This window comes from Oryctolagus cuniculus, chromosome 15 (genome assembly GCF_051225735.1).
Source record: "Oryctolagus cuniculus isolate XC-2025 breed Fujian yellow rabbit chromosome 15, ASM5122573v1, whole genome shotgun sequence".
In the NCBI taxonomy this organism is placed as follows: domain Eukaryota; kingdom Metazoa; phylum Chordata; class Mammalia; order Lagomorpha; family Leporidae; genus Oryctolagus; species Oryctolagus cuniculus.
Window position 1 is genome coordinate 38,499,240 of NC_142881.1, and position 25,810 is coordinate 38,525,049.

Sequence of the window (25,810 nt, forward strand, 5' to 3'; positions counted from 1 at the left end):
CAGTGGGGAGGGAGCTGGGAGAGTAATCAGCGGGGATATGTTGAAGGGACATTCTAGAAATAGTGACTGTGAAGGCCCCGTGGACAGCATGTGTGTGTGTTCTGAGAAGGCTGGAGGGGCCAGAACACCGGGAGCCAGGGCTAGAGCCGAAATGGTGCCACAGGGATGCAGAGCAGGCCACGTAGGGACAAATCAGGCATCTTCTGTTTTATATCAGACTCATCTAAAGTGCATTTGGATGGAATGAAGAAGGTTGGGTTCAATGTTACTTTTTGCAGCTGGCTCCCAGTAAGACACCATCTGCTTCCCCACAATCACATATTACCCTACTGTCTCAGCTAACTCCGGATGGCACAACAAAATACCAGACATAGAAATTAATTTTCTCACAGTTCTGGAGGCTAGAAGACTGAGACCAGTGTCAGTATGGCTGGGTTCTGGTGAGGGTTCTCTTCCTGGGGTGCACACAGTTGCTTTGTCACGGTTCTCACAGGGCAGGAGTTTGGAACGGGGAGGGGGGTGAACCCCCACCTTCATAACCGCATCTAAACCTCATCACTCCCCAAAGGCTCTACCTTCAAATATCATCACATCAGGGGTTGGGATTCATCATATGCATTTTGAGGGGAAAAAATTCAGTCTGTAGCAACTATCTTTACCGCATACTGTGGATTTGAGACCACCTAGGGATTCTCTCTTCCATTCTGTTGGTTAGTGTAATTGCTGTTATTACTGTTTAGTAACAGTAGCCTGAAAGTTATCTTTACATCTGATATGGCTAGTATCCCTGCAATAGGTAGTCCTCCAGATAATTTTTTATTAAGAATCCTGTATCTTTATTTTTCCATACTAACTTTAAAATTGGTAAATTGGTATCATCTCTTCTTCCCCAAAATGGGCTGATAATTTATTTAGGGAGAAATGGAATCAACACAGTTTTGAACTTTTTTTTTTTTTTATAAGAACAGCATATGGCATTATATTTGCTCTAGCCTTATTGTGTGCCTCTTGTTATAAAAGGGATTTCTTCCATTATATCTTATATAGAACTGTTTTTTTTTTTTTAATAAAAAGAAACTCATTTATTTGAAAGGCAGAGTAGAGCTGGCACTGTGGCATAGCAGGTAAAGCTGCCGTCTGCAGTGCTGGCATCCCATATGGGCGCTGGTTTGTGTCCCGGCTGCTCCACTTCTAATCCAGCTCTCTGCTATGGCCTGGGAAAGTAGAAGATGGCTCAAGTCCTTGGGCCCCTGCACCTGTGTGGGAGACCCGGAAGAAACTCCTGGCTTCAGATTGGCACAGTTCTGGCCACTGCGGCCACCTGAGGAAGTGAACCAGCAGATGGAAGACCTCTCTCTGCCTCTGCATCTCTCTAACTCTGCCTTTCAAATAAATAAAACTTAAAAAAAAAAAAAAAAAAGGCAGAGTGAGGGGGGAGAGGGGAGATATCTTGAATATACTAGTTCACTCCTTAATTGCCCCTAACAGCCTAGCCTAGGCTAGGTGGAAGCCAGGAGCCAAGAAATCCAATAAGCCTCCCACATGGGTGGCAGGGACCCAAACGCTTGGGTGATTATTCACTGCTTTCCCAGGAGCATTAGCAGGGAGATAGATTGGAAATCAAGTAGCCAGGGCTGAACTGGCACTCTGATATGGGATGTGAGGACCCCAACCAACAGCTTAACTCACTGGGTCACAAAGTCTGTTCCAATTTCATGTTACATATACAATGCTTTTTATGTACAATATGGAGACTTTGCGAGTGCCATGGATAGTCGCATTTAAAAAGTTTTCAGGGGCCAGCGCTGTGGCGCAGCGGGTCCACCCTGGCCTGAAGCTCCGGCAAGCCATATGGGTGCCGGTTCTAGTCCTGGTTGCTCCACTTCCAATCCAGCTCTCTGCTATGGCCTGGGAAAGCAGTGGAAGATAGCCTAAGTCCTTGGGCCCCTGCACCCATGTGGGAGACCAGGAAGAAGCTCCTGGGTTCAGATTGGCACAGCTCCAGCCGTTGCGGCCAATGGTTAAGTCGCTCCTGGGCACATGTGCAGGAAGCAGAGTGTGACCAGGACTTAAGTGAGGCACTCAGATATGGGATGTGGACATCCCAAAGTGGCAGCCTAACTTCCTGTGCCTCATTTGCCTGTATAATTCCTTTTTATGTGTATATACAAAGGACACTGATTTTTCTTTTTTAATTTAATTAATTAATTTATTTATCTTGACAGGCAGAGTGGACAGTGAGAGAGAGAGAGAGAGAGAGAGAGACAGAGAGACAGAGAGTAAGGTCTTCCTTTTGCCATTGGTTCACCCTCCAATGGCTGCCGCGGCCGGCGTGCTGCACTGATCCGATGGCAGGAGCCAGGTGCTTCTCCTGGTCTCCCATGGGGTGCAGGGCCAAGTACTTGGGCCATCCTCCACTGCACTCCCGGGCCATAGAGAGAGCTGGCCTGGAAGAGGGGCAACCGGGACAGAATCCGGCGCCCTGACTGGGACTAGAACCCGGTGTGCCAGCGCCGCAAGGCGGAGGATTAGCCTAGTGAGCCGCGGCGCCAGCCTCTGATTTTTATTAAAACTCACCCAGCTTACTAAATTTTCTTGTTTGAAATGGTTTTTCAATTTATTTTCTTGGGAGTTTTTTATATTACCTGGAAGCAAAAATAATTTTACTTTCTCCTTTAAGACTGCCAACTTGGCCGGCGCCGCGGCTCACTAGGCTAATCCTCCGCCTTGCAGTGCCGGCACTCCGGGTTCTAGCCCTGGTCGGGGCGCCGGATTCTGTCCCGGTTGTCCCTCTTCCAGGCCAGCTCTCTGCTGTGGCCAGGGAGTGCAGTGGAGGATGGCCCAAGTACTTGGGCCCTGCATCCCATGGGAGACCAGGATAAGTACCTGGCTCCTGCCATCGGATCAGCGCAGCGCGCCAGCCGCGGCGGCCATTGGAGGGTGAACCAATGGCAAAAGGAAGACCTTTCTCTCTGTCCACTCTGTCAAAAAAAAAAAAAAAAAAAAAGACTGCTAACTTTTGGGGCTGGTGCTATGGCATAGCGGGTAAAGCTGCCACCTGCAGTGCCAGCATCCCCTATGGTTGCCAGTTCCTGTCCCGCCTGCTCTATTTCTGATCCAGCTCTTTGCTATGGCCTGGGAAAGCAGAAGATGGCCCACGTCCTTGGGCCCCTGCATGCACATGGGAGACCCAGAAGAAACTCCTGGATCCTGGCTTTGGATTGGCCCAGCTCTGGCAGTTGTGGCCATCTGGGGCGTGTACCAGCAGATGGAAGGCCTCTATCTCTTTCTCTCTGCTTTTCAAATAAATGAGTCTTTAAAAGATTGCTAACTTTTGTTTCTCCTAACAGCATCAGTTAGTAACTACAGAACAATGTCTATCAGTGACAGTGGACAGTCTTAAGTTCTTGGCTTAAATGTTTCTAGTGTCCTTCCATTAAGCATGAGGCTGATTTTTGGCTTGTATGAGGGAACTTCAAAAAGTTCATGGACAAATGAGATTAAAGGACTAGTTCTGGGGCTAAAATTTTTAAAGACTGACTTACATACATTGCATCTGGACATATCTGCTTCTATCACATACAGATGAACATGAATATACACATACATATGAATGTAGAACAAGGGCCTTTTCAGAATCCATGGGGATTATCATCTGATTTTTGCCCCATGAGCTGTACTGACAAGGTGAAAGTATATTACTGCCCAATGGCAAACCATGCCTGCTTTTCTCATATAAACTCCAACTGGTCATTACATACCACGTTTTAAAAACAGGGTTAACATTCCTATCACCCCAGAGTCTTCTCATGCCCATTTGTGGTTATCTCTGCATCTATGGTATAATTATGTTCTGGACTTTGTCTGAAATTATTTTAAAGATTTATGTATTAGTTATCCCTTTTTGTATTACCATGTTGAAGTTTGCAGTAATTTTATGTTGGAAGTTTTCACTCACTGTAGAACTGTTTAAATAACTTCGGTTCCTTAATGGTTCGTCGCAATTTATGTGTGAAACTCATCCAGGATATGGGGATAGCTTTTGACATTATTTCTTCTTCAGCATGTGGTTTGTTTAGATTTGCTCTCTTTCCTGGGGTTGGTTTTGATCAATTATGTTTTACTAGATTATTATTCTAGGTTTCATCTAGGTAGGTTTCCAGGTTTATTTTCATGAATATGAGCAGTCTTTGAAAATTCCTTAAAATTTTCTATCTGGCGATAAACCTCCCTTTAGCTTTTGAGATTTTTTACTCTGTTTTAAATTTAGTTTTGATCATTATGATCAGAGACTTGCTTTTAGTTTTTTGAACTTAAGATCGTTCTTATGGTCTACTACATGGACAATTTTTGTGAATGTTCCTCGAACACTTGGGGGAAAAAACACATAAGCTTCTGGGGAATACAGTATTATTATTATTTTTTTAATTTGACAGGTAGAGTTATAGACAGTCAGAGACAGAGTTGGTTCACTCCCCAAATGGCTGCTACGGCCAGCGCTGCTCTGATGCAAAGCCAGGAGCCAGGTGCTTCTTTCTGGTGTCCTATGCTGGTGCTGGGGCCCAAGCCTTGAGCCATCCTCCACTACCCTTCCGGGCCACAGCAGAGAGTTGGACTGGAAGAGGAGCAACCGGGACTAGAACCCGGCGCCCATATGGGATACCAGTGCCGCAGGCAGAGGATTAGCCAAGTGAGCCACAGTGCTGGCCTGAAGTGGGGGAATATAGTTTTATACACAACTAGATATGTTATGTTATTCAGTCTTTCACAAAATTTTTTTTGGTCTCCTTGATCTGTCATGCAAATCCTTCTGTAGTAAACAATTCTCTGACTAGAATAAAAGTCCTAGTGGTTCTTCTGAACCCTTTAACCATTTACACAGCACTTACCAGAGGCCAGGTGCCCAGATGGAAACTTTCCACATGCTACCTTCCATAGGTCTTTCACCAATTAGTTTCTGTATTTTTCAGAAATTGTCATCTCAGAAATAACAAAATATTACTAAACTCATTTTGACATGTGGTCAGATTTCTAATAAGCTGACCATTTAGAGGTTGGCTAATCTATCTTCTCAGTCTACAGTCTTTTGTATCAGTTGACTAGTCAGCATACCTATTTCTGGTCCCCTCCTTTACCTTCCTAAGTCTGTCTTTACCACATTTCTTAGTCTTCTGTCTGGTGTGTAATACAGTGCCTGGAATAGAAAAAATACTTAGAAAGTATTTATGATAGTGGCCCCTCAATGACATTTTCTTGTTACAAATATACACTACACTCAAATTTCAAGGGAGATTGAAAAGAAAATCTGTTTGAGAGGCAGAGACAGACAGGTAGGCAGAGACTGGGCACACCAATCCAGATTGCCTACGTGGGTGGCAGACACTCAACAACTTGCGCCATTATTATCAACGCCTCACAGGGTCTATCTTGGTAGGAAGCTGGAAACCATGAGCCAGACCTATGGAACTCCAACCCAAGTGCTTTAATGTGGGATGTGAGCATGAAACTGCTAGGTCAAAGGCTTGACCGCTCACTTTAAATTTCTTAATGTATTTTTTAGTTCTAAAGACTTTCCAAATCTACTTGGCCTTCTTCCTGGCATCATCTTGCGCAATGGTTTTAATGCTTTGTTTTACCCCCATCCCCACTTCAATAATTTTAAGCATATTTATTCTTTAGTTATTGTAATTAGTCTGTGGAAGAACTAATCTTCCAAGATTGTGTTTACTGATTGGTGCTCATGGTGGACTGCCTTCAGTCTCTGATGAGTCAGCCCATTGAGTTGGACTTGTCCTTTCCATAGAAACACTGTTTAACTTGGTTTGTAGGTATGTCTTCCTTCTCCTGCCCGCTGTCTGTGTTCTTATAATGCTAATGTTCAAATTAAAAATCTCAGGTATATAGGGATTTCTATATTTAAGATTTGAAGTTTTTTTTTTTTTTTTTTTTGACAGGCAGAGCTAGACAGTGAGAGAGAGTGAGTGGGAGAGAGAGAGAAAGGTCTTCCTTTGCCATTGGTTCACCCCCCAATGGCCACCACAGCTGGCGCGCTGTGCTGATCCGAAGCCAGGAGCCAGGTGCTTCCTCCTGGTCTCCCATGTGGGGGCAGGGTCCAAGCACTTGGGACATCCTCCACCACCTTCCCGGGCCACAGCAGAGAGCTGGCCTGGAAGAGGAGCAACCAGGACAGAAATCCGGCGCTCCAACTGGAACTAGAACCCGGGGTGCCGGCGCTGCAGGCGGAGGATCAGCCAAGTGAGCTGCAGCACCGGCCATTTGAAGCTTCTTAGCACAAAGGCATTAGTGGCTGAGATTCTATGTTCTGTCTCCAAGATTAAGTCAAAAAACTCAAGCCACCAGTCCTGGCTTATGCAGAGAAACAGCATTAGTTATGAGAACCAGTTATCACCAGGTACTTGGAGGCACGTACAGCAGATTTTCTCTCAACTCCCCTATGAGGTGAGGTCAATACTGTAAAACTTAAAAATGCAATTTATTCACAATCATACAGTTGGTGAGGCACAGGGTAAAAATTCAAATTCAGATTCATGACCCTAAGGGCCCAGATCATTCAATCTCCACTTATTCACTTAACAAAAAATTTACTGAGGGACTATACTCTGTGTGTATACATAAGCTAGGTATTGGGTCTACTGGTTGTTGCTCCTCCATGGGCTCGCGGGAGAACGACACCGGACCGGACGCTGTTGTTTAAGCGAATGGCTCTGCGTTGTGCGCTCAAGTTTGCTCCTGTGCTAACCGCATTCTAACCACATTCCACTTGGTGTGTGTCCGCATTCTTGTTATTCTTTCTGCGCGTGGTGTGAGATGTCTGCGACACCTCTCGGCACATAAGCGAATTCCTCCGCGCCGCTTCTATCACGCCTCTATAGTCCTCTCCCACCAATCCGTGCTCTGCTGCCCACGTGCTGAGCACACTGTTCTCCTCCAATCAGAGGTTGGATCAGGAATCAGCTAATTGACGAAGCAGCTGTGTAAGATTTGTTTACTCCCTCTCAGCGCCATATGGTGGGAGATCAGGTGCACAGAGTTAGTCTCAATAGTCTAGTCTAGTCTCGGTAGTCTCAGTACTTATTTTGCCATGTTGCGGGAGACAGGCCCTGCTCCCCACACTGGTACACAAGGTGGGTACTTTTCTTAAAACCTTTGAATTATGTGTGAAGGACCTTTTTTTTCCCCTCTTAATTTCTAAATTGTTACAGGCCAACATTTTTGTAAAAGGAATAACAAATATTATAGCAACATCAAATTGCTATAAAGTTTCTAAGTTTCCCCTTTTTGCATTTATCTCCCCATGGGCTGGTAACAAAGTATATAGACCACACTTCTGTGTAGCACAAGCTACAGTATAGTGACAAGACTACTTTTGGGGGCTTTGTATATACTTGTGTCATTAGTTTGATGAGTGTTGAGTAGGTAATCAAGTGGAGAAGACATTTCTGATAATGGTGGCTCATCTCTGGTGAGCAAGAACTTTCTAGGGATGGATTCAGTATTTTGGGTCACTGTCTGCCTAAGCTAGCAAGTATGAAAAGGGAAGGGTGTGGAAATTCAGGAGAGAGTGTAAGGGCATATTACAGTTTCACTTTTTAGGAATCTGCCAGTTCTCTTGATGAAGAATGGACACCACTAGTTGCTTCTTCTGTCGCACCAATTCTCTAACAGGACAAGACAATAGGTAAAGGCACAGTCAGGAGAACTAATCACAGGAAACTTGGGAAATTTATTTGCATATTTTCTTGCTTCATCAACCTGCAAACAACTGGATCACATCACACATTGGCATGCAAGCTCAGGAAACAACAAACACTTTAATATTATCCTAAATAAAGCAGGAAGATAGCTGCTGAAATGTATTTCCAAGTCAAATGACTTACGGGTTATTCGCACCAACATTCTCTTATTATGGAAAGCAGAGAATTGATCACACACAAGCATACTTAAATTTGAAATATATTTTCTATAATTTCTTTTTAAAGATTTATTTAATTAAAAGATAACAGAGTGAGAAGGGAAGCAGGAAGAGAGAAAAAGGGGAGGGGGCAGAGATCAGAGATCTTCTATCTGCTGGTTCACTCCCCAAATGGCCACAATAGCCAGGGCTGGACCAGTCCAAAGCCAAGAGCCAGGAACTCCTGGTCTCCCACTTAATTAGCAGGAAACAGGACTGGAAGTGGAGTTGTTGGGACTGGAACCAGCATTCTGATATGAGACTCTGAGGTTGCAGCTAGCAGCTTAACCTGTGTGCCATGCCAACCTCAGCTACTTTCATCTTAAGAAAATATATAAGTATTGGTCACAACATTCAACATTTCAAACTTTAAACTTCACTCTTTATCACTATTAGACTCAGAACTACTTTGCTTTCCTGCAAATGTGGTTTATTGTAACCTCAATCCATTTTCTCAAAAACCATTCAACACATTTATACTATTTCAGTAATTACCGTGCTATTCAGAAAAACAAGTGAACAGTTTATTAAGAATAAAATGAGGGTATGGAATGTGATACAGTACAAGTAAGACACTCAAGATGGGTATAATAGTACTACTTGCACAACAAATTAAATTTCACTTCAAAAATAAAATCACAAGACAAAAAGAAAAAGCAATTCCATCATTATAAAGTGAGATATTTCATGCAAAGTACTTAAAAAACCAAAAAACCAAAAACAAAACCTCATACCCAACCACCCAACACAAAGCTATCTGAAATACTGTCATGCTAACATAGTAACCACAATATAATCATTCATGGAAAAATGACACACAAATTAAGCAATGGACTAGATGAAATAATACAGTTTGTAGTATTGTAAACTCCTGGACTAGAATGATTTTACATGACAAGCAGTTCCAGACTCACTCACAGGGTGAGTAAGATGGGCTAACTGTTGAGAGATATGTAAATACAGACCCTAATAAGTCATCTTAGTATCTTCTAATTATAAAACTTGGATACCTAGAGAACCTGAAAAATTTATATAAAATTTGGCATAATCCATTTGTGTTTCAAGAAATGACTTTAGGATCGTATCTGCAATTATTAGAGAGCTATATAAAAATAATTCAAAGTCAGGATTTGGCCTCTTAAATAATGATCAAAATTTTTACCACAGAAATAACCCTAGATAGGCATTTACTTTGATTAACCATTATTCAGGATGGGTAACATGATCTTCTAGCACTTTATATTCAAGTGGCTGCAAAGGGCCAGTTAATTTAGAGACTAAATGAAATATGAAACAAAACAATTGGTAGAGAGGGGAGAATTTCCTCTTTTGCAAAGACTTAAGTGGGTTAAAACCTTTCCTTTATTTCTGAGGGAGCTAGAGTCAACAAAGCAACTAGACTGTCAAGCTGTAATGCATGTCTCTGTACAAGATGCTTGAGCAGAATTCATGGAAGAGAGTTTTGCCTTAACAAATAGCCAGGAATGGTGTTTTAAGAGATTAGCACTTCCTTCCACAGCTGCCAAACTGAAATACACGCCTGGTCATCAGGAGGTGCACAAACTGGAAGTGTATTTTCAAGAGGGCATAATGTCATAGAAAGGCAGGAAGTGCCTGTGTCACTGCACCTGCCCATTCAGGAGGCCAGGAGACAACAGACACCTATTATTATTTTATGGTTCTGACTCTACCAATGATGTATAGATTGGCTACAGATACAACAATAAGATTAAGAAAAAAGAATAGGGAAAAAATACTTAGAATAAAGAACTACCCATTCCCATTTGTTATTTTTTCCCCCTTTTAGACTTTAGTTAATTAAAACAGAGTGGGAAATTATCCAGAATTACTCTTCCTTTCTCTGAAATTTAACTTCCTATTTACATTTCATGAAAACAACATAATTGCCCATAAGCAAGATTTAGCCTCTCTAAAAACAAGAGCAATTGCTTTAATTTTTGCAGAAGGACATCAGAAAATTTTCCAATGCAAAACCTAGAGTTTGAGGCCAGTAAAGAACCTTCTTTAGTAATCAGAACCTATCATAGTTAGAGCTCTTTGGAATGTGTGTCTTAGAGATACAAAGGCATCACAAATTAGAAATCCCAGAGTATTTATAAAGTAAGTTATTAAAAAAATTTCTAACGGGAGACACATGTTTCCATCAGCAAATTAAATCTGATAAATCAATCTTCTCCAACAACTCAACATAGCCTCTGGAATCAAACGTGATCACTCAATCATAACAATGCAAGATGAAGTACAGACGAGCAATACGTGTAACTGTGTAAACCGCTGTAGTTCTAAAGCAGTAGATTTATATTACAAAGCAATGTAAATAAATATTGGGCTAGTACAAAAGCTCTTATTTACAGTTTTACAAATGAAATTGTATTCAGTGTAAATCCTGTGCTTTAAAGAACACAGTACTGTATTAATAAAACGAGTTCTGTTGAGGGCATTACAAGTTTTTGTTAGAATCAATGCATAATGTATAAAAGATTCAAGTTAACTCTGTTCATAATTTAGTACAGACAAAACCCAGTTTAACCTGGAATGGCATCTGTTAAAGTGCTGAAAAACAGGAACTATTTAGAAAACACTGTACATTTTTAAAGCTCTATCAACTCAGAATGTTAAACTTCTTTCATACTTTTTAGCCTTCTGCCATAGGCCTGTGGACAAGATTACTTGTTCAGCAAAGAAGGGTAACTTAGAGGCCACCAGTTGTCTTGATGATTTTAGGTTCAGGGAATTAGTTTCCTAAAAGAACTATTTATCCATCAACCATACCTTCAGGCCTCACAATCTGGTAAGTAATTAAATATTCAGGATAAGCCTGGAAAAGAAAGATTAATCAGTTATTGGTAAACAAATGATTTGAAGGACAAGCAGACTTCCCACAGGATTCCTATAGGATCTTTAGGGAGGAGGTTCTAAATTAGTGTTGTGGATGTCTAGGGGTATTTTCTCCAAACCTCCCTATCATGATTCCAATCCTTTCCTTTACACGCTACATCAGCGGGTCTAGGATGAACACTATGGAAACTGTTTTTCCTAACTGAGGTGATTCTGAAACCTACCCTCAGTTCAGAACACTGTCCTAGTACTGCTCCTGACTAGATGTGTGTCACTGACAGCAGGAATTATCAACATATCCTTCTTTGCTACAGACAGATGGGTTAACTATTAAATGCACGAATGTGATTAATTATATTTTACGGGAGCTAAAAAAAGATTTAGTACAACTGGAAAAATATGAATACAGTCTGCAGAATACATACAGTAATATCAAAGGTATTTTTCTGATTTTGGTAATTTTAGATGTTCTTGTTTTTAGGAAATACACACTCAACTCAAGTACAATTTAAGGACAAAGAGACATGCCTGTAACTTACTCTCAAACAGTTCACAAAAAATAATATGCTCATATATACACATGGAGAAGGAGGGTGTGAGTGAGAGAGGATGACAGAGGAAAGGGAGAGAATAAAATATTAAGATTTGGAAAATTAGGTAAAGGGCAAAAAGGAATTCTCTACTATTTTCAAAACTTTTCAAGTCTGAAATTATTTCCACATAAACATTCAAAAAATGCAGGTCTTAAGGCAATGTACTTTGCCAATTTAAGAGATTAGAAAGAATTTAAAATGTGGCCGGATACTATTTTTAAATACAGGCAAAAAAAAAAAAAAAAAAAAGTGTTACCTGCTCTCCTCTGTAAATAACATATTCGGCTAAGGCTAGGCCATTGACACTGGGTCGACCAGTGACTGAGTGGTGACCTGGAGGAGAATGTGCCATTTTCATTGCACTAAACTGCAGGAAAGACTTTCCCAAGGTTACTCGGCAAAAGAGCAGCTGTCTATGGTAGAGAAAGGAAAAGATCAGCTTGAAGACAAATCTGACATGTAAATACGAGTTATTATTTGTGTATACTCATAGCTTTACAATGTATTCATATGTAACATTTATAATTATTTATACCTTTCTACTCTTAAAAGAACTTTGTAAGAATGTCTTCTACTACCCTTATTGATTTAATCTTTTAACTACAAAACCTGAAAAATGTAATGACATTATAGAGATTCAGACTTTTAAGATCTTATTTGTAATTCCAGCAAAAACATAAAAATCATAGGCCAAGAGGGAACAAGGAACAATTCAAGGGGTTTCTAAGTGGTGGCTTGCAAAACTGGACATTTATCCAACTAAGTTGCTTCCATCTTCAAAATATACTTGAGGGGCAGGGGCAGGCTTTTGGCACAGTGGTTAAGATGCTACTTGGAATGCCTACATGCCATACTGGAGTGCTTGGGTCTGAGTCCTAGCTCAGCTCCAGAACCAATTTCTTGAAAACGCCCACCTGGGAGGCTCAAGTGGTTGGTTCCTACCATCCATATGGGACATCTAGACTGAGTACCTGATCCCTGGCTTTGGCCTGCTTCAGCCTTGGTTGTTGTGGGCATTTAGGGGATGAACCAGCAGAGGGGAGATTTCACTTGTCTCTTGCTTTAAAATTACATTTAATACATACATACATATAGATAGATAAAATATAATTATGTTTATATATGTAAGAGAGAGCAAGAGAATCCCATATACTGATTTATTCTCCAAAGGCCTGTACCAGCTGGGACTTGGGCCTGGGGACTCAGGCAGGAACTCAATCTGGGACTCCCATATGGATGTAACGAACCCACTAACATGAGCCATCACCACTGCCTCCCAGGGTCTGCATTGCTGGGAAGATGGACAAAGGAGCCAGAACAGGAACTAAACCCAGTTACTATGACGTGCAACGTACTTATCTTAACTGGTGTCTTAACTTCTGCCAGGCCAAATGCCCACTCCTGAATTCTAACGTCTTAACTCACAGTCCTATAGCATTCAAGGGCTACAATAAAATCTCTCTCATGCTCAGTATTATCTTTTTCTTTCTTTCTTTTTTAAGATTTATTTAATTTACTTGAAAGGTAGAGTGAGTGAGTGAGTGAGTGAGAGAGAGAAAGAGAAAGAGAGAGAAAGAGAGAGAGAGAGAGAGAGAAATATCTTCCATTTGCTGGTCCACTTCCCAAAATGGCCACAGTGGCCAGGTCTAGGCCAGAGTGAAGTCAGGAGCCAGGAGCTTCTTCTGGGTCTCCCACATGGGTGCAGGGGCCCAAGGACTTGGGCCATCTGCTGCTGCTTTCTCAGGTGCATTAGCAGGGAGCTGGATCAGAACTGGGGCAGTCAGGGCTCAAACTGGTGCCCAATTTGGGATGCCGGTGCTACATATGACAGCTTTACCCGCTATTCCACAGTGCCAGCCCCTCAATTTTTTTTTTTTTTTTGACAAGCAGAGTGGATAGTGAGAGAGAGACAGGGAGAAAGGGCTTCCTTTGCCGTTGGTTCACCCTCCAATGGCCGCCGCACCGCGCTGATCTGATGGCAGGAGCCAGGTACTTCTCCTGGTCTCCCATGGGGTGCAGGGCCCAAGCACTTGGGCCATCCTCCACTGCACTCCCGGGCCACAGCAGAGAGCTGGCCTGGAAGAGGGGCAACCGGGACAGAATCCGGCGCCCTGACCGGGACTAGAACCCGGTGTGCCGGCGCCGCAAGGCGGAGGATTAGCCTAGTGAGCTGCAGTGCTGGCCTCAATGTTATTTTTTTATTCAGCATTTAAAAAAATTTAATTAATTTCATTTTGAATGGTAGAGAAATAGAGATATTTCATTTGCTGGTTCACACTCTAAATGCCTGCAACAGCTGGGGCTGGGCCAGGCTGAAGTCAGGAGCCAGGAGCTCAATCTGGGTCTCCCAAGTGGGTGGCAGAGACCCATGTACTTGAGTCATCACCTGCTGCCTCCCGAGGTGCACATGAGCAAGGAAGCTGACATCAGAACTGGAGTCAGGACTTTAATCCAGGTATTCCCATATGGGACGTGGGCATTCCAAGCAGTTCCTTAACCACTGCACCAGTTGTCCACCTCCAATTTAGCATCCTTTGAAGCACTAGGTATTCTAATGATTAAGTGAGTTAATTACATTAAGTAAGAAGTGTTTTCCATAAAGGTCATATAATAAATATTAGTTACTATAGCTAATGAGATCCAAATGCAACCTAAAATATATGTATCTTGGATTACTAGCTGTCCAAAATATTACCTGGTCCCCAAATTTCTCAAATATGTAACTAGTTCTTTTCTGATTTTTATCAAAATAAATGAGAACAAATATTCTCTTACCTGTGGCAAATATAACAAGATCTGTCTTTGTGAACTGGACACCCAGTACCTCCTCCAATTCCATATACATACTGATTGCTTTTGGAAGAGTTTTCAGCAAAATAAATCCCAGCTCCAAACATGCCACCTATGTACGCGTGCCTTTCATCAAAGCCTTTATGGATAATTGCATTCACAAAGGGAGAGCCTGAAATACACACAGATGGGTAACAATAACTTAAAACTTATCTTAGAAAAAGAACTAAAGCCTTTTTGAGGTTAAATTCTTAAATATATACCACCACCACCACAAAGCCAAAACCAATAAAGGTTAAGTTAACTGTCAGTTCATTATTCTATTTCCTTTACTTAAAAGGGAGACAGCGCTCCTTTCACTGTTTCACTCTCTCAACAACTTAAGACATAAATAATCAGAAAGCTTCAAAAAATAAAAATTGGAGTTCATGATTCAACCACAGGTATCACTTTGTGAACATTGAAGTTAAATGTAGTTTAAGATGTTCAGAATCAAAATCAGAAAAGGATGAATGTAGTTTTCTGTAGTGATCTTCAGGCCTCACTTCAATTTTATACTCAATCAATTAGTTAACAAAACACAATTTCTCAGAGTGATCTTAAAACAACATTAACAGTCAACATCCATATTTATTTTTGCCCTTATGGTAATCATATTATAACCATAAAGTATAAATCATAAAATGTACTCCAAAGTTCAAAAAATGAATGTAAATCCAAAATTTACTGTCAGATTTATTTTTATTTTTATTTTTTTTAAGATTTTTATTTATTTGAGAAGTAGAGATACAGACAGTGAGAGGGAGAGACAGACAGAAAGGTCTTCCGTCTGCTGGTTCACTCCCTAAATGGCCGCCACAGCCAGGGTTTGGGCAGGCTGAAGCCAGGAGCCAGGTGCTTCCTCCTGTTCTCTCACATGGGTGCAGGGGCCCAAGCACTTGGGCCATCTTCCACTGCTTTCCCAGGTCATAGCCATGGATCAGAAGAGGAGCAGCCGGGACTAGAACCGGCATCCATATAGGACGCTGGTATCACAGGCGGAGGATTAACCTACTATGCCACAGTTCTGGCCCCTGTCAGGTTTATTTTTTTATTTTTATTTTTTGTTTTTACAGGCGGAGTTAGACAGTGAGAGAGAGAGAAACAGAGAGAAACCTTTTCCATTGGTTCACCTCCCAAATAGCCGGTGTGGTCGGTGCACTGCGCCAATCCAAAGCTAGGAGCCAGCTGGAGTTGCGCTGATCCGAATCCAGGAACCAGGATTCTCCTCTGGGTCTCCCACATGGGCACAGGAGCCCAGGGAGCTGGGCCATTTTCACTGCTTTCCCAGGCCACAGCAGAGAGCTGGACTGGAAGTCGAGCAGCCAGGACTTAAATTGGCGCCCATATGGGATGCCAGCACCGCAGGTGGCGGCTTTACCCGCTATGCCACAGCGTCGTCGGCCCCAAGTAAATCTTTAAAAAAGAAATCTACCCTAAAATACAGGACAGTGGTAGAATTAAGGGAAAGCAATCTTACCATGAAACAGCATCCTTTCATTTGCATGGTTGTGGTTTTCTTCAGAGACTTCTTTTCTCCGGTGAGTATATCTCTCCCATAGTTTCTTATTACAAACTTTCTGAATCTATCAAAAAACCAGAAAAATAAAATCTTCAGGTCTTAATCTTTATTTAAATACTTCATCTTAACCAAAATATGGGATACATAATTAGCCAGAAGAGAAGCACAACTTTTCTCTGAAATGTAAGACATACATGTATCATTTTAGTCTACTGAAAACACTGTGTCCCAAATTATGAAGTTGGAAATTAAAAATGCCAAAGCCAGAAAGGCTACATATGGCCACATGCAAAGACTGAGACTACCGCTAAGTGATTACAGCACTTCCATTCTTATTAATTTAAAATTAGTAAAACACCCTGAATCAGAAATGTGGAGTTCTTTATCAAGCATTAGAAAGACAATGTTTCTTCCTCCCTGCTTTATCTAGCTCAAAGTACTATCTTAATCTGTTGTAATTTTGCCTTTTAAATAAATTAGATCTTAAGAAAAAAGAAGACATTTACCACATTTTAATTCCGATTGTCTCACTTTTACAATTACTACTGAGAATTTTTCCATGTAGTTAACGCAAAGTCATTATGCAATCCAGTATGGTATCTAATTTGGATTGCTATAGCTCAAGAAAAACAGCAAAGTTGGAAAAGGTCTTCAGAAAAGTAACTAGCCGGCGCCGTGGCTCAATAGGCTAATCCTCCACCTTGTGGCGCCGGCACACCGGGTTCTAGTCCCGGTCGGGGCGCCGGATTCTGTCCCGGTTGCCCCTCTTCCAGGCCAGCTCTCTGCTATGGCCAGGGAGTGCAGTAGAGGATGGCCCAGGTGCTTGGGCCCTGCACCCCATGGGAGACCAGGAAAAAAAGCACCTGGCTCCTGGCTCCTGCCAGGATCAGCGCGGTGCGCCGGCTGCAGCGGCGGCCATTGGAGGGTGAACCAGCGGCAAAGGAAGACCTTTCTCTCTCTGTCTCTCTCTCTCACTGTCCACTCTGCCTGTCAAAAAAAAAAAAAAAAAAAAAAAAAAAAAAAAAAAAAAAAAAAAAACAGAAAAGTAACTGAAATCATCAAGAAAGGATTCTCACAGAATAATGCAAAAATATTTTTAAAGGTTGTTTCTCAGAAAAGATGAACAGAAAGTACTACTGAAGTTTATAAAAAGGTGGAATGTCTGGGGATTCCTAGAAACCTGTAGTGGACATAGGATTTAAGAAAAAAAAAATACAGGGCCAGGTGTTTGGCCTGGCAATTAGGACACCTGCTGAGACACTCATACCCCATACCAGAGTGCTTGGATTTGAGTCTTGATTCTGCCCAGTTCTAACTTCCTGCTAACGTGCACTCTGGGAAGCAGCAGGTAATGGCTCAGTAGTTGGATCCCTGCCACCCATACAGGGGACTTGGATTGGGTTCCCAGCTCCTGGCTACAGCATGGACCAGCCCATTTGTAGACATCTGGAGAATGAAACAATGGATAGGAGCTCTTTCTCTTTGTCCTCCTGTCTCTTAAACAAAAAAAAAAACAAGCCACGAACATGAGTGGGCACTGTGGCACAGTGGGTTAAATTGCCAACTGGGACATCCACATCCCATATTTCAGCGCCGATTTGAGTCCTAACTACTCTGCTTCCAATCCAGCTTCCTGCTGATGTGCCTGAGAAGGCGGTGGATGACAATCCAAGTATATGGGTTCTTGCCATGCATGTGGGAGACATGATGAAGTTTCAATCTTTGGTCTCACACAGCCCTGGCTGCTAAGGCCATCTGGGGGAATGAACCAGCAGATGGAAGATCTCCCTATAACTCTTTCAAATGAATAAATGAATAAATCTTAAAAAATTATTTTTTAAAAACCATGATATAACTACAAAGATTAGGGTCCTTTTGTAAACCATAAAAAAGGTAGTTTTTAAAATTTTGTTACAATATAGTTTTTTTTTTTTTTTTTTTTTGTTACAATAGAGTATTGTAATGATGTTCTATATGTTTAAAGTCTGGAACCTACAAGATTTATTATTACCCTATGACAAAGAATAATGCCAAACTTGAGTATGTTCAACAAGGCTGAATTATTATGGCTTATTAAAAGATCTGTTCAGCACGGGGCTGGCGCTGTGGCACAGTGGGTTAAAGCACTGGCCTGAAGCGTCAGCATCCCATATGGGCATTGGTTCTAGTCCTGGCTGCTCCACTTCTGATCCAGCTCTCTGCTGTGGCCTGGGAAAGCAGAAGAAGATGGCCCAAGGCCTTGGGCCCCTGCACCCGCATGGGAGACCTGGAAGAAGCTCCTGGCTCCCGGCTTCGGACTGGCGCAGCTCTGGCCGTTGTGGCCATCTGGGGAGTGAACCATCGGATAGAAGATCTTTCTCTCTGTCTCCGCCTCTCTCTGTAACTCTTTCAAATAAATAAAATCTTAAAAAAAAAAAAAAAAAAAAGATCTGTTTGGCTAGACACATTATATTCTTATGAAACTTCAAACTCTAAAAACTATGGTCTCAGGAAACTTCATTTTCACTAATACATTACCTTTAGAATATTATATCTATTGAAGATTCCGCCTGCATGACCTCCATCTCTGTGTTCACGGACTGTACTTTGCATCTGATTGAAAAATAATTTGAAACATATGTGCATTAACTTTTATGTCTTCTCTGATATTGGAACAAGATTCTCTACTGATTTTATTTTTGATAATATAAAACTTATAACATTCTTATTGTCTACAGGATATGGGATTTATAAACTTGTGAATGTTATATTCTAGACATTTATTAATCAGTCTGGAAACTATAGGAGGGTATTATATAATGCAAACTAAAGGAACGAGAGTATGCAAGATGAGCTACACATATAAGGCTAACTAGACATGCTCAAACAAAACAAGGATTTGTTCCTATTGATTTTGGTGTACTAAAGCACAACATGTGTTTCCTCAAGAGCTAGTGAACTGAGTTTTAGAACTAAGTTTCACTCAACTTTGGATCTCTGCTCAACTTACATATAAGGTATGTTTTCTTCAAAGTGTAAGGAGGTGTAAGGAGGGTACTATTCAAACACTTCAGTTGATCCAAAAGTTCTTTACAGAGAAAGCTGGAAGAAAATCCTGCTGGGCAAGTAGTATTCACCTGTTCTGGGTCCTGTCTGAGATACTTGGCTTTGCAACTCCTTCATGAAAGGAGTAAAAGTTACTGTTTACTTTTAAAAGACAGCAACCTCTTTACCAATGTTATTCTGTGTTAGTTTTAACTGTAGTGCTGAAAACCAAGTAACTGGAGTTAAGATGATCAAGGAAGTAGATTTCAATGTTAAAAGCTAGATTTTAAGATTTTCCAGATGGTGGACTGGCATTGTGGTGCAGCAGGTTAAGCCACTACTTGTGATGCCAGCATCCCATTTTGGAAGGCCAGTTATAGTCGTGGTTGCTCTTTTTCCAACACAGCTTCCTTCTAATGTGCCTGGGAAGGATCTGGACCCCTGCCACTCATGTGAATTCCTGGTTCCTGGCTTTGGTCTGGCTCAGATCTGGCTATTGTGGCCACGTGGGGGAGTGAAGCAGCAGATGGAAATTCTTTGTTGCTCTGCTTTTCAAATAAAGTTAAACTAAAAAAATTTTCCAGGTGGTAGAAGGACAAGCTTAAGATCACACTCCATGTTCAAACAAATCCAGAACGTCCAAGAAATTCAGCAATGGAACCAGTAACACATGCAGCAGAATTTATCTTCTGCAGTCATTTAAGATACATAAACATACCTCTTCCTCCACAGACTGAAACTCTTTATCGTCAGGAGACAGATCTATGAGAACTGTTCCACTGCCTGCGGTGTTCAAAGTTAAATATGGGTTAAGACCTGAAACATGAAATTCGAAGGTAAAGAAAAATGGCCAGTAACACAATGAACACACCCAAGAATAGCCACTGGGCTTACTACTGATTCTTACAAACCTTTGTTTTGGAATATTTATAGGAATAGATGATTTGGAATAGATTTATAGGAAAGTAGCATTCCTGTGTACCATTCACCCAACTTCCCCTTAAGTTACCATTTTATACAACCACAGCACATTGTCAAAACTTAAGTGAAACTCAGACTTCATTTGATTTTCCTTACCAGTGTCCTTTCTCTGCTCCAGGATTGAAATCAGGACTTATTACCACATTGAGACTACCAATCTTTGACCTGATAGTTTTAAGAGTTTTGTAGTATTTCAGAAAATCTTTCTATCTTTCATTCTTAATGAATTAATAAAACATTTTCTTCTTCAAATAACTTCCTTTACTAAACATGCAGCACTTTCAGCACTTAATCCCTTTAGTCTTTGTGTAAACAGAGGGAAGAATTATGAAACGTGCATAGTCGGTTCATGTAATTGTAAAACCTGGAAAGAGAAGACTATAAAGTTTATTACCTAACTACTGAATGCTCTGTCTGACCCATAATGGATGGATTCTTTATTTCAGCTAAGAATTTGTCACATTTTCTGAATGTCAATGGTCAGGATAAACCCATCACTTTTTTGTCATCTTTGCCTTAACAAAAGCTTTTTTTTTTTTTTTTTTTTTTTTTTTTTTTTTTTTTTTATTTTTGACAGGCAGAGTGGACAGTGAGAGAGAGAGACAGAGAGAGAAAGGTCTTCCTTTTGCCGCTGGTTCACCCTCCAATGGCCGCCGCTGCAGCCGGCGCACCGCGCTGATCCTGGCAGGAGCCAGGAGCCAGGTGCTTTTCCTGGTCTCCCATGGGGTGCAGGGCCCAAGCACCTGGGCCATCCTCCACTGCACTCCCTGGCCATAGCAGAGAGCTGGCCTGGAAGAGGGGCAACCGGGACAGAATCCGGCGCCCCAACCGGGACTAGAACCCGGTGTGCCGGCGCCGCAAGGTGGAGGATTAGCCTATTGAGCCACGGCGCCGGCTAGCTTTTTTTTTTTTAAGATTTATTTTATTTATTTGAAAGACAGTTACAGAGAGAGGCAGAGAGAGAGAGAGAGAGAGAGAGAGATAGGTCTTCCATCTGCTGGTTCACTCCCTAGATGGCCGCAACGGCTGGAGCTGCACTGATCTGAAGCCAGGAGTCAGGAGCTTCTTCCAGGTCTCCCATGCGGGTGCAGGGGCCCAAGGCCTTGGGCCATCTTCTACTGCTTTCCCAGGCCACAGAAGAGAGCTGGATCGGAAGAGGAGCAGCTGGGACTCGAACCGGCGCCCATAAGGGATGCCAGCGCTTCAGGCCAGGGCTTTAACCCACTGTGCCACAGCGCCGGCCCCACAAAAGCTTTTTAAATGTAATTTTCAGCAGAATTTTTCAATTTCTTCGACATATTTGTAACACAACTCTCCTTTAATATCTACAAGCTTTCTACAACAACAGATCAGGGTTAAATCCTTTACTACTGGATCAGTGCCCAGAGGGTTTTCTCTGGATAATGAGAGCACCAGTTTCATTCTGAGGTATTGTCTCAAGAATAGAAGTATCACCACAAGTCAGATTCTCATGCAGACTTGTAAGAGTAGTTGAGTTACATTATCTGCAGGAATTATGGAGACCATCTGGAGAATATTTTACAGAATCAAGACTGACAAGTACTTGACTAAGGCCCAAGAAGATGTTTATCACTACTGAAAAATCAGCTCCAGTAATCTAGTGACTCAACGTGCTGAATGATAGGTAAGTCAGCAAAATTAAGACTTAGAAGATCACCATAGGTAGCTAATGGTTCCCCTTTGCAAATCAGGCACAACTATGAAATACTGGCTTCAAATAAAGATGGGGAAAGTGTAATCTTGTGTAGGAAACTGATGCTGATAGGCTGGATCAGACACAACCATTCTGTCCTAGGACAGTTTCTTCTAGTGGGAATGAGTGCTTCTATACAACTGTAGCTTTATGTTTCAGTGACAGCAGGACTACAGAGAAGGCATGGAGTCACTTATGCTTCTGGAGGCAGTATCTTTATTTGTATACTTTCAATGCAGTCCTGGTTACTATGATGTGTTTAATACACAAAAACAGGTTCAGACATTTGGTACACACGCTTGGCTGAGCAGTCAAAGGGGTGAAGCCTCTAAATCAGAATTTTGCACAGGCGGAAGGAAAACGGTAGAGGTTCGGTTGGCCTTGGACAGCTGATCCCCCGCTGGCAGACATACTGCACATTGAGATTGGGATCAGGTGAGGAGAGCTCTTGTCCTGGGAACTGGGTGCCGCCAGAAGAGGGGCTGCAATCTAGCACTACCCACAGTGCTTGTTTGTGAAGAACCTGGTGCTAAACCACTCACAGATGACCTACTTCTGGGTTGGGTTTTGTGCGTGGCAGAGCAGCTCCCTCCTAAGTCAGTCCCTGACATCAGGGTTTGTAAAATAAATGTAAGATAAAAAATTTACAAGAAAAACCAAACCTGTCTGCCTTACTTTTCACCCTGCCTCTTTCCTAAAAGACCCTGTTATTCCAGTACTCCCCTGTAACTGCTATCACAGCAGACTGGTATTATTCTAGCAGAGTCACAATGGTGGTCTACAACTGGGGTCTATTTCCTCTTTCTATTTTTAATGTTATTTATATTGTATGCTGATATTCTAGGGTTCCTGCCGATTCGTCTTCTAAAATTTTATTATCCTAGAAAGAGCCAAGACTATCTCACATTTAAAACACTCTGCTCTGGTCACTACCAAGCAAGTAAGGTACATCTACCTTAAAATGATCTCATTCTAGAATATCAGTTTAAATCATTCATTAGCTACCATTACCTAATTTTGGATGTGCTCTTATTTCTTCAAGAGGTGGACTCAGGTTAGCACATATTCATCCCTAAAAATTCCTTCATTTCTGCAAAAGGCAGTTTCTCTTTAACTCTAGTTGCACAGACAAGACTTTAATTATAATATGTTTTTGAAAAAGAGGTTAAAACAAAACAATTCATCTTTCTAAACCCAGACCTGGTACACATGAAGTGTATTTTTGCTAAACCAATGTTAAGGAGTATTAAAATAATTTTTCAACTTTTTTTTTTTTGGTTTACTTTCCTCAGCTGCAGCAACATTGTTTTCCAGTATTTTTATTCCATGAGTTCTTATTTTTAGCTGTTTAAGAAACTTACTACAAGGGCTGGTGCTGTGGCGCAGCAGGTTAAGCCGCTGCCTGCATTGCTAGCATTCTATATGGACCCCGGTTTGAGTACTGACTGCTCCAATTACAAACCAACTCCCTGCTAATGTGCCTGGGAAAGCAGTGGAAGATGACCTGAGTGCTTGGGCCCTTGCAACCCATGTGGGAGACCCGGAAGAAGCTCCAAGAAGCTCCTGGCCTCAGCCTGGCCCAGCCTTCACCATTGCAGCCATTTGGGGAGTAAACCAACAGGTGGAAGATCTCTCCCTCCCTTCCTTTTTCCCTCCCTCTCTCCTTCCCTTCCTCCCTCCTTGCCTCTCAAATAAATAAATTTTAAAGAGAGGGAGGGAGGGAAGGAGGGACAGAAAGAAATTTACTACTTCATTTTATGAGCCAGCCTGAAACCTATTATTAGCTATTCTATTACCACAGGAAATGAGTTAATTCATGTTTCAGATACTTTAGAATCATAAAATAACTATGTCAGGAATCATCTCATCAAATTTCCTAATATTCAACAGCTAAAGCAATCCCAAAATTTCTGAACAGCTCAAAAATTTTACCAAGATTCACATAGTGAACAGCAGCAGCTCAGAAAGTTTAGTGGATATTAGGTTTCCTAAATCCTAATTAGTGTTTTTCCTATTAAACAGATCCCATTATTCAGTCATACAGATTCAAAAACTATCACTTCATACACGAGGGCCTGCCTTTGTGCAAACTGTTAAACTGATGACAATAATTATTAAATGAAATACCTTGCTGTCCAGAGATAAGTCTCTCAACTCCTTTAATTAGCTTGTGTCTATGTCCATAAGCATTGATTCCAATCTCCTTCAGCTCCTTGTGTCCCATCTCAACAAGCACATCCAAAGTGATCTTACAAAAAAGAAGATAAAACTATTTAGAATGCTTACTCATTTGGTGGACATTCAAATACTGGTATTCTCATATGTGTTAGATTCATGTATTTACTTCGAATTACTTTGAGCAGCTTAGAAATGGAAACAAGTCAGTTGTTCAACTAAAATTAACTGGAAACGTTGGAGTGAAACAGCGAGTTAAGTAACAACCAAAAAATAATGATTTTCATTTAGGTTAAGAACCTGAACAGAACTAAACTGTTAAACAAAAACACACTTTCAAATTCATCACTTTTAAGTATGCTACTTTATTTTTCTCACTAAACATTTCCATCATCAGTTTACATCTACTCTTATTTACACAATGTCTTTAATGGTTTCTCCGGAGTATGTACTATACCCTTGTTCAAACTAACAAAATTATTGTTCAAACTAACACTATATTTTAAACAGAAGATACTATTTGGACTTATCCTGTCTTATTCATACATCTTCCTGAAGCTTTCCCTGCATAGTCCAGCTGAAAGTAATCTTTTCCATCTTTGAATTTCTAAAATTATGCCAAACTTTAATTCTTCACATGTTCTTTTTCTTGGTCCAACAAGTCTAAAATTTCTTTAAGGTACAAATCTGCAGTAACTGTATTTTCTGAATAAATCAGCAAATGTATTCTGACACAGTATTTTAAACTGGGACTGCTCAGAAAGGCACAGATATATTGTTGGCAAGTCCATATACCTTTCCATAGCAGTTAGCAAAGCCTAAGTTTAGAGGGAGTAGCGACTGACACAACAGAGCTGAACAGAGAGTTCAAGGATAACTTATTTCAGTGATTGAATAAGCTAAATTTTCCATTTAAGAAAGCTATTGTACTATACCACTGCTACCACTACAAAATCCACCTTTACATGCATATCATGTAAATGTAAATTCCAAGATAAGCCAAATTAGAACAGTGGCTGATTTTCAGTTTCTTTAAAACAACAACTCTCCCCAATAGCTTACACAATTCATGGCATTTGAAATATGTCCCAAATTTTCCTAGAGTTTCCGTAAAACACTAAATTGAGTTAAACAGTTAATCTACTCACCTGTTCTCTCTCAAATATGTCCATTAAATGCTCAAGTCCAAGATTCCTTACAAACTGAGTTATGCTAAAATCTACTCCTGGAACTGGAGAATAACAAAATACAGAAAAAATAAAATTTCACATCAGAAGTGTATATTTAACATTATAACAGCAAGGTTTTGCGATATTACTATGTATATGAATATGAAATAAAATATTAATAGCCACCAACAGAATACTGAACATAAAAAAATATAAAGCTATGAAATTAACAAGATAGTTAACCAATGGGGTGTCTGCAAGTTATAAAAATTAGCTTTTTGTTTTAGAATTCTGTTTGACTGTATCTTTAAAATCAGTCTTCCTATTTTTTAGGATGTAATCTAATTCACTAACATGTATATACTAACAAGTTCCACGCTGCAGGGTGAGATGAATTTTGACAGGCAAAAGGTTTGCACCTAGTGAGTAGGCAGGACTCACCATCTATGTACTTGGATGAAAAAAGTTTCATTAGAAATTCTAATAATGTAAACAATAGAGTGTTAAAACTTTTAGGTCATGTAAATTAATTTGATAGTAGCAGCTATATTTCAGGTTAAAAAAGGCCTTTTAACATTTCAAATGACAAATGTGGGCTATTTGTTATTTTTGCGGATTGTCTCACCCTCTTTTTTCTCTAAACTGGAAGCACCTTCTGTTCCACTTGAACTAACTACTGAAGACAGTTCAGAAAAACTCCCTGATAAGTTATCAAGACTGCTGGCTGCAGAAAGGCTTGATGGGCTGGATGGACCTGAAGACAGAACATCTGTGGAGGCTCCCGGGTTTCTCACACCATTGAGCACTTGAGGTTTATAGCATGAAGGCAGAGCAGAAGGGGGCATGGCTGCTGTCAGGAGAGCACTGACATCATCTGCCTAGGGGACAAGTCAGAAATGAAATCTGTCATAAACAGTTTTATTACACTGAATAAAATGTATTTTAATATATGACAAAGCCAGGAGATCTGCA

General features: G+C 41.0%; 1 protein-coding gene across 4 annotated transcripts in view; it reads right to left on the reverse strand.

Annotated features, from left to right (window-relative positions):
- Nucleotides 1-7,724: 7,724 nt before the first annotated feature.
- Nucleotides 7,725-25,810, reverse strand: part of TNKS2 (tankyrase 2) — a 66,136-nt gene continuing 48,050 nt past the window's right edge. For 2 of the 4 annotated variants that reach the window (XM_070057626.2, XM_008270190.5), the window contains 9 exons: nt 25,464-25,716; nt 24,818-24,900; nt 23,622-23,742; nt 19,518-19,582; nt 18,293-18,367; nt 15,734-15,839; nt 14,200-14,386; nt 11,681-11,837; nt 7,725-10,811 (listed from right to left, as the gene is read on the reverse strand). In XM_070057626.2, the coding sequence (XP_069913727.1) occupies nt 10,749-10,811; nt 11,681-11,837; nt 14,200-14,386; nt 15,734-15,839; nt 18,293-18,367; nt 19,518-19,582; nt 23,622-23,742; nt 24,818-24,900; nt 25,464-25,716 (1,110 nt within the window). In that variant the 3' untranslated portion in view covers nt 7,725-10,748. Of the gene's footprint in view, nt 10,812-11,680; nt 11,838-14,199; nt 14,387-15,733; nt 15,840-18,292; nt 18,368-19,517; nt 19,616-23,621; nt 23,743-24,817; nt 24,901-25,463; nt 25,717-25,810 lie in introns of all 4 variants that reach the window. The other 2 variants (XM_008270191.5, XM_002718506.6) reach the window with 1 other exon arrangement.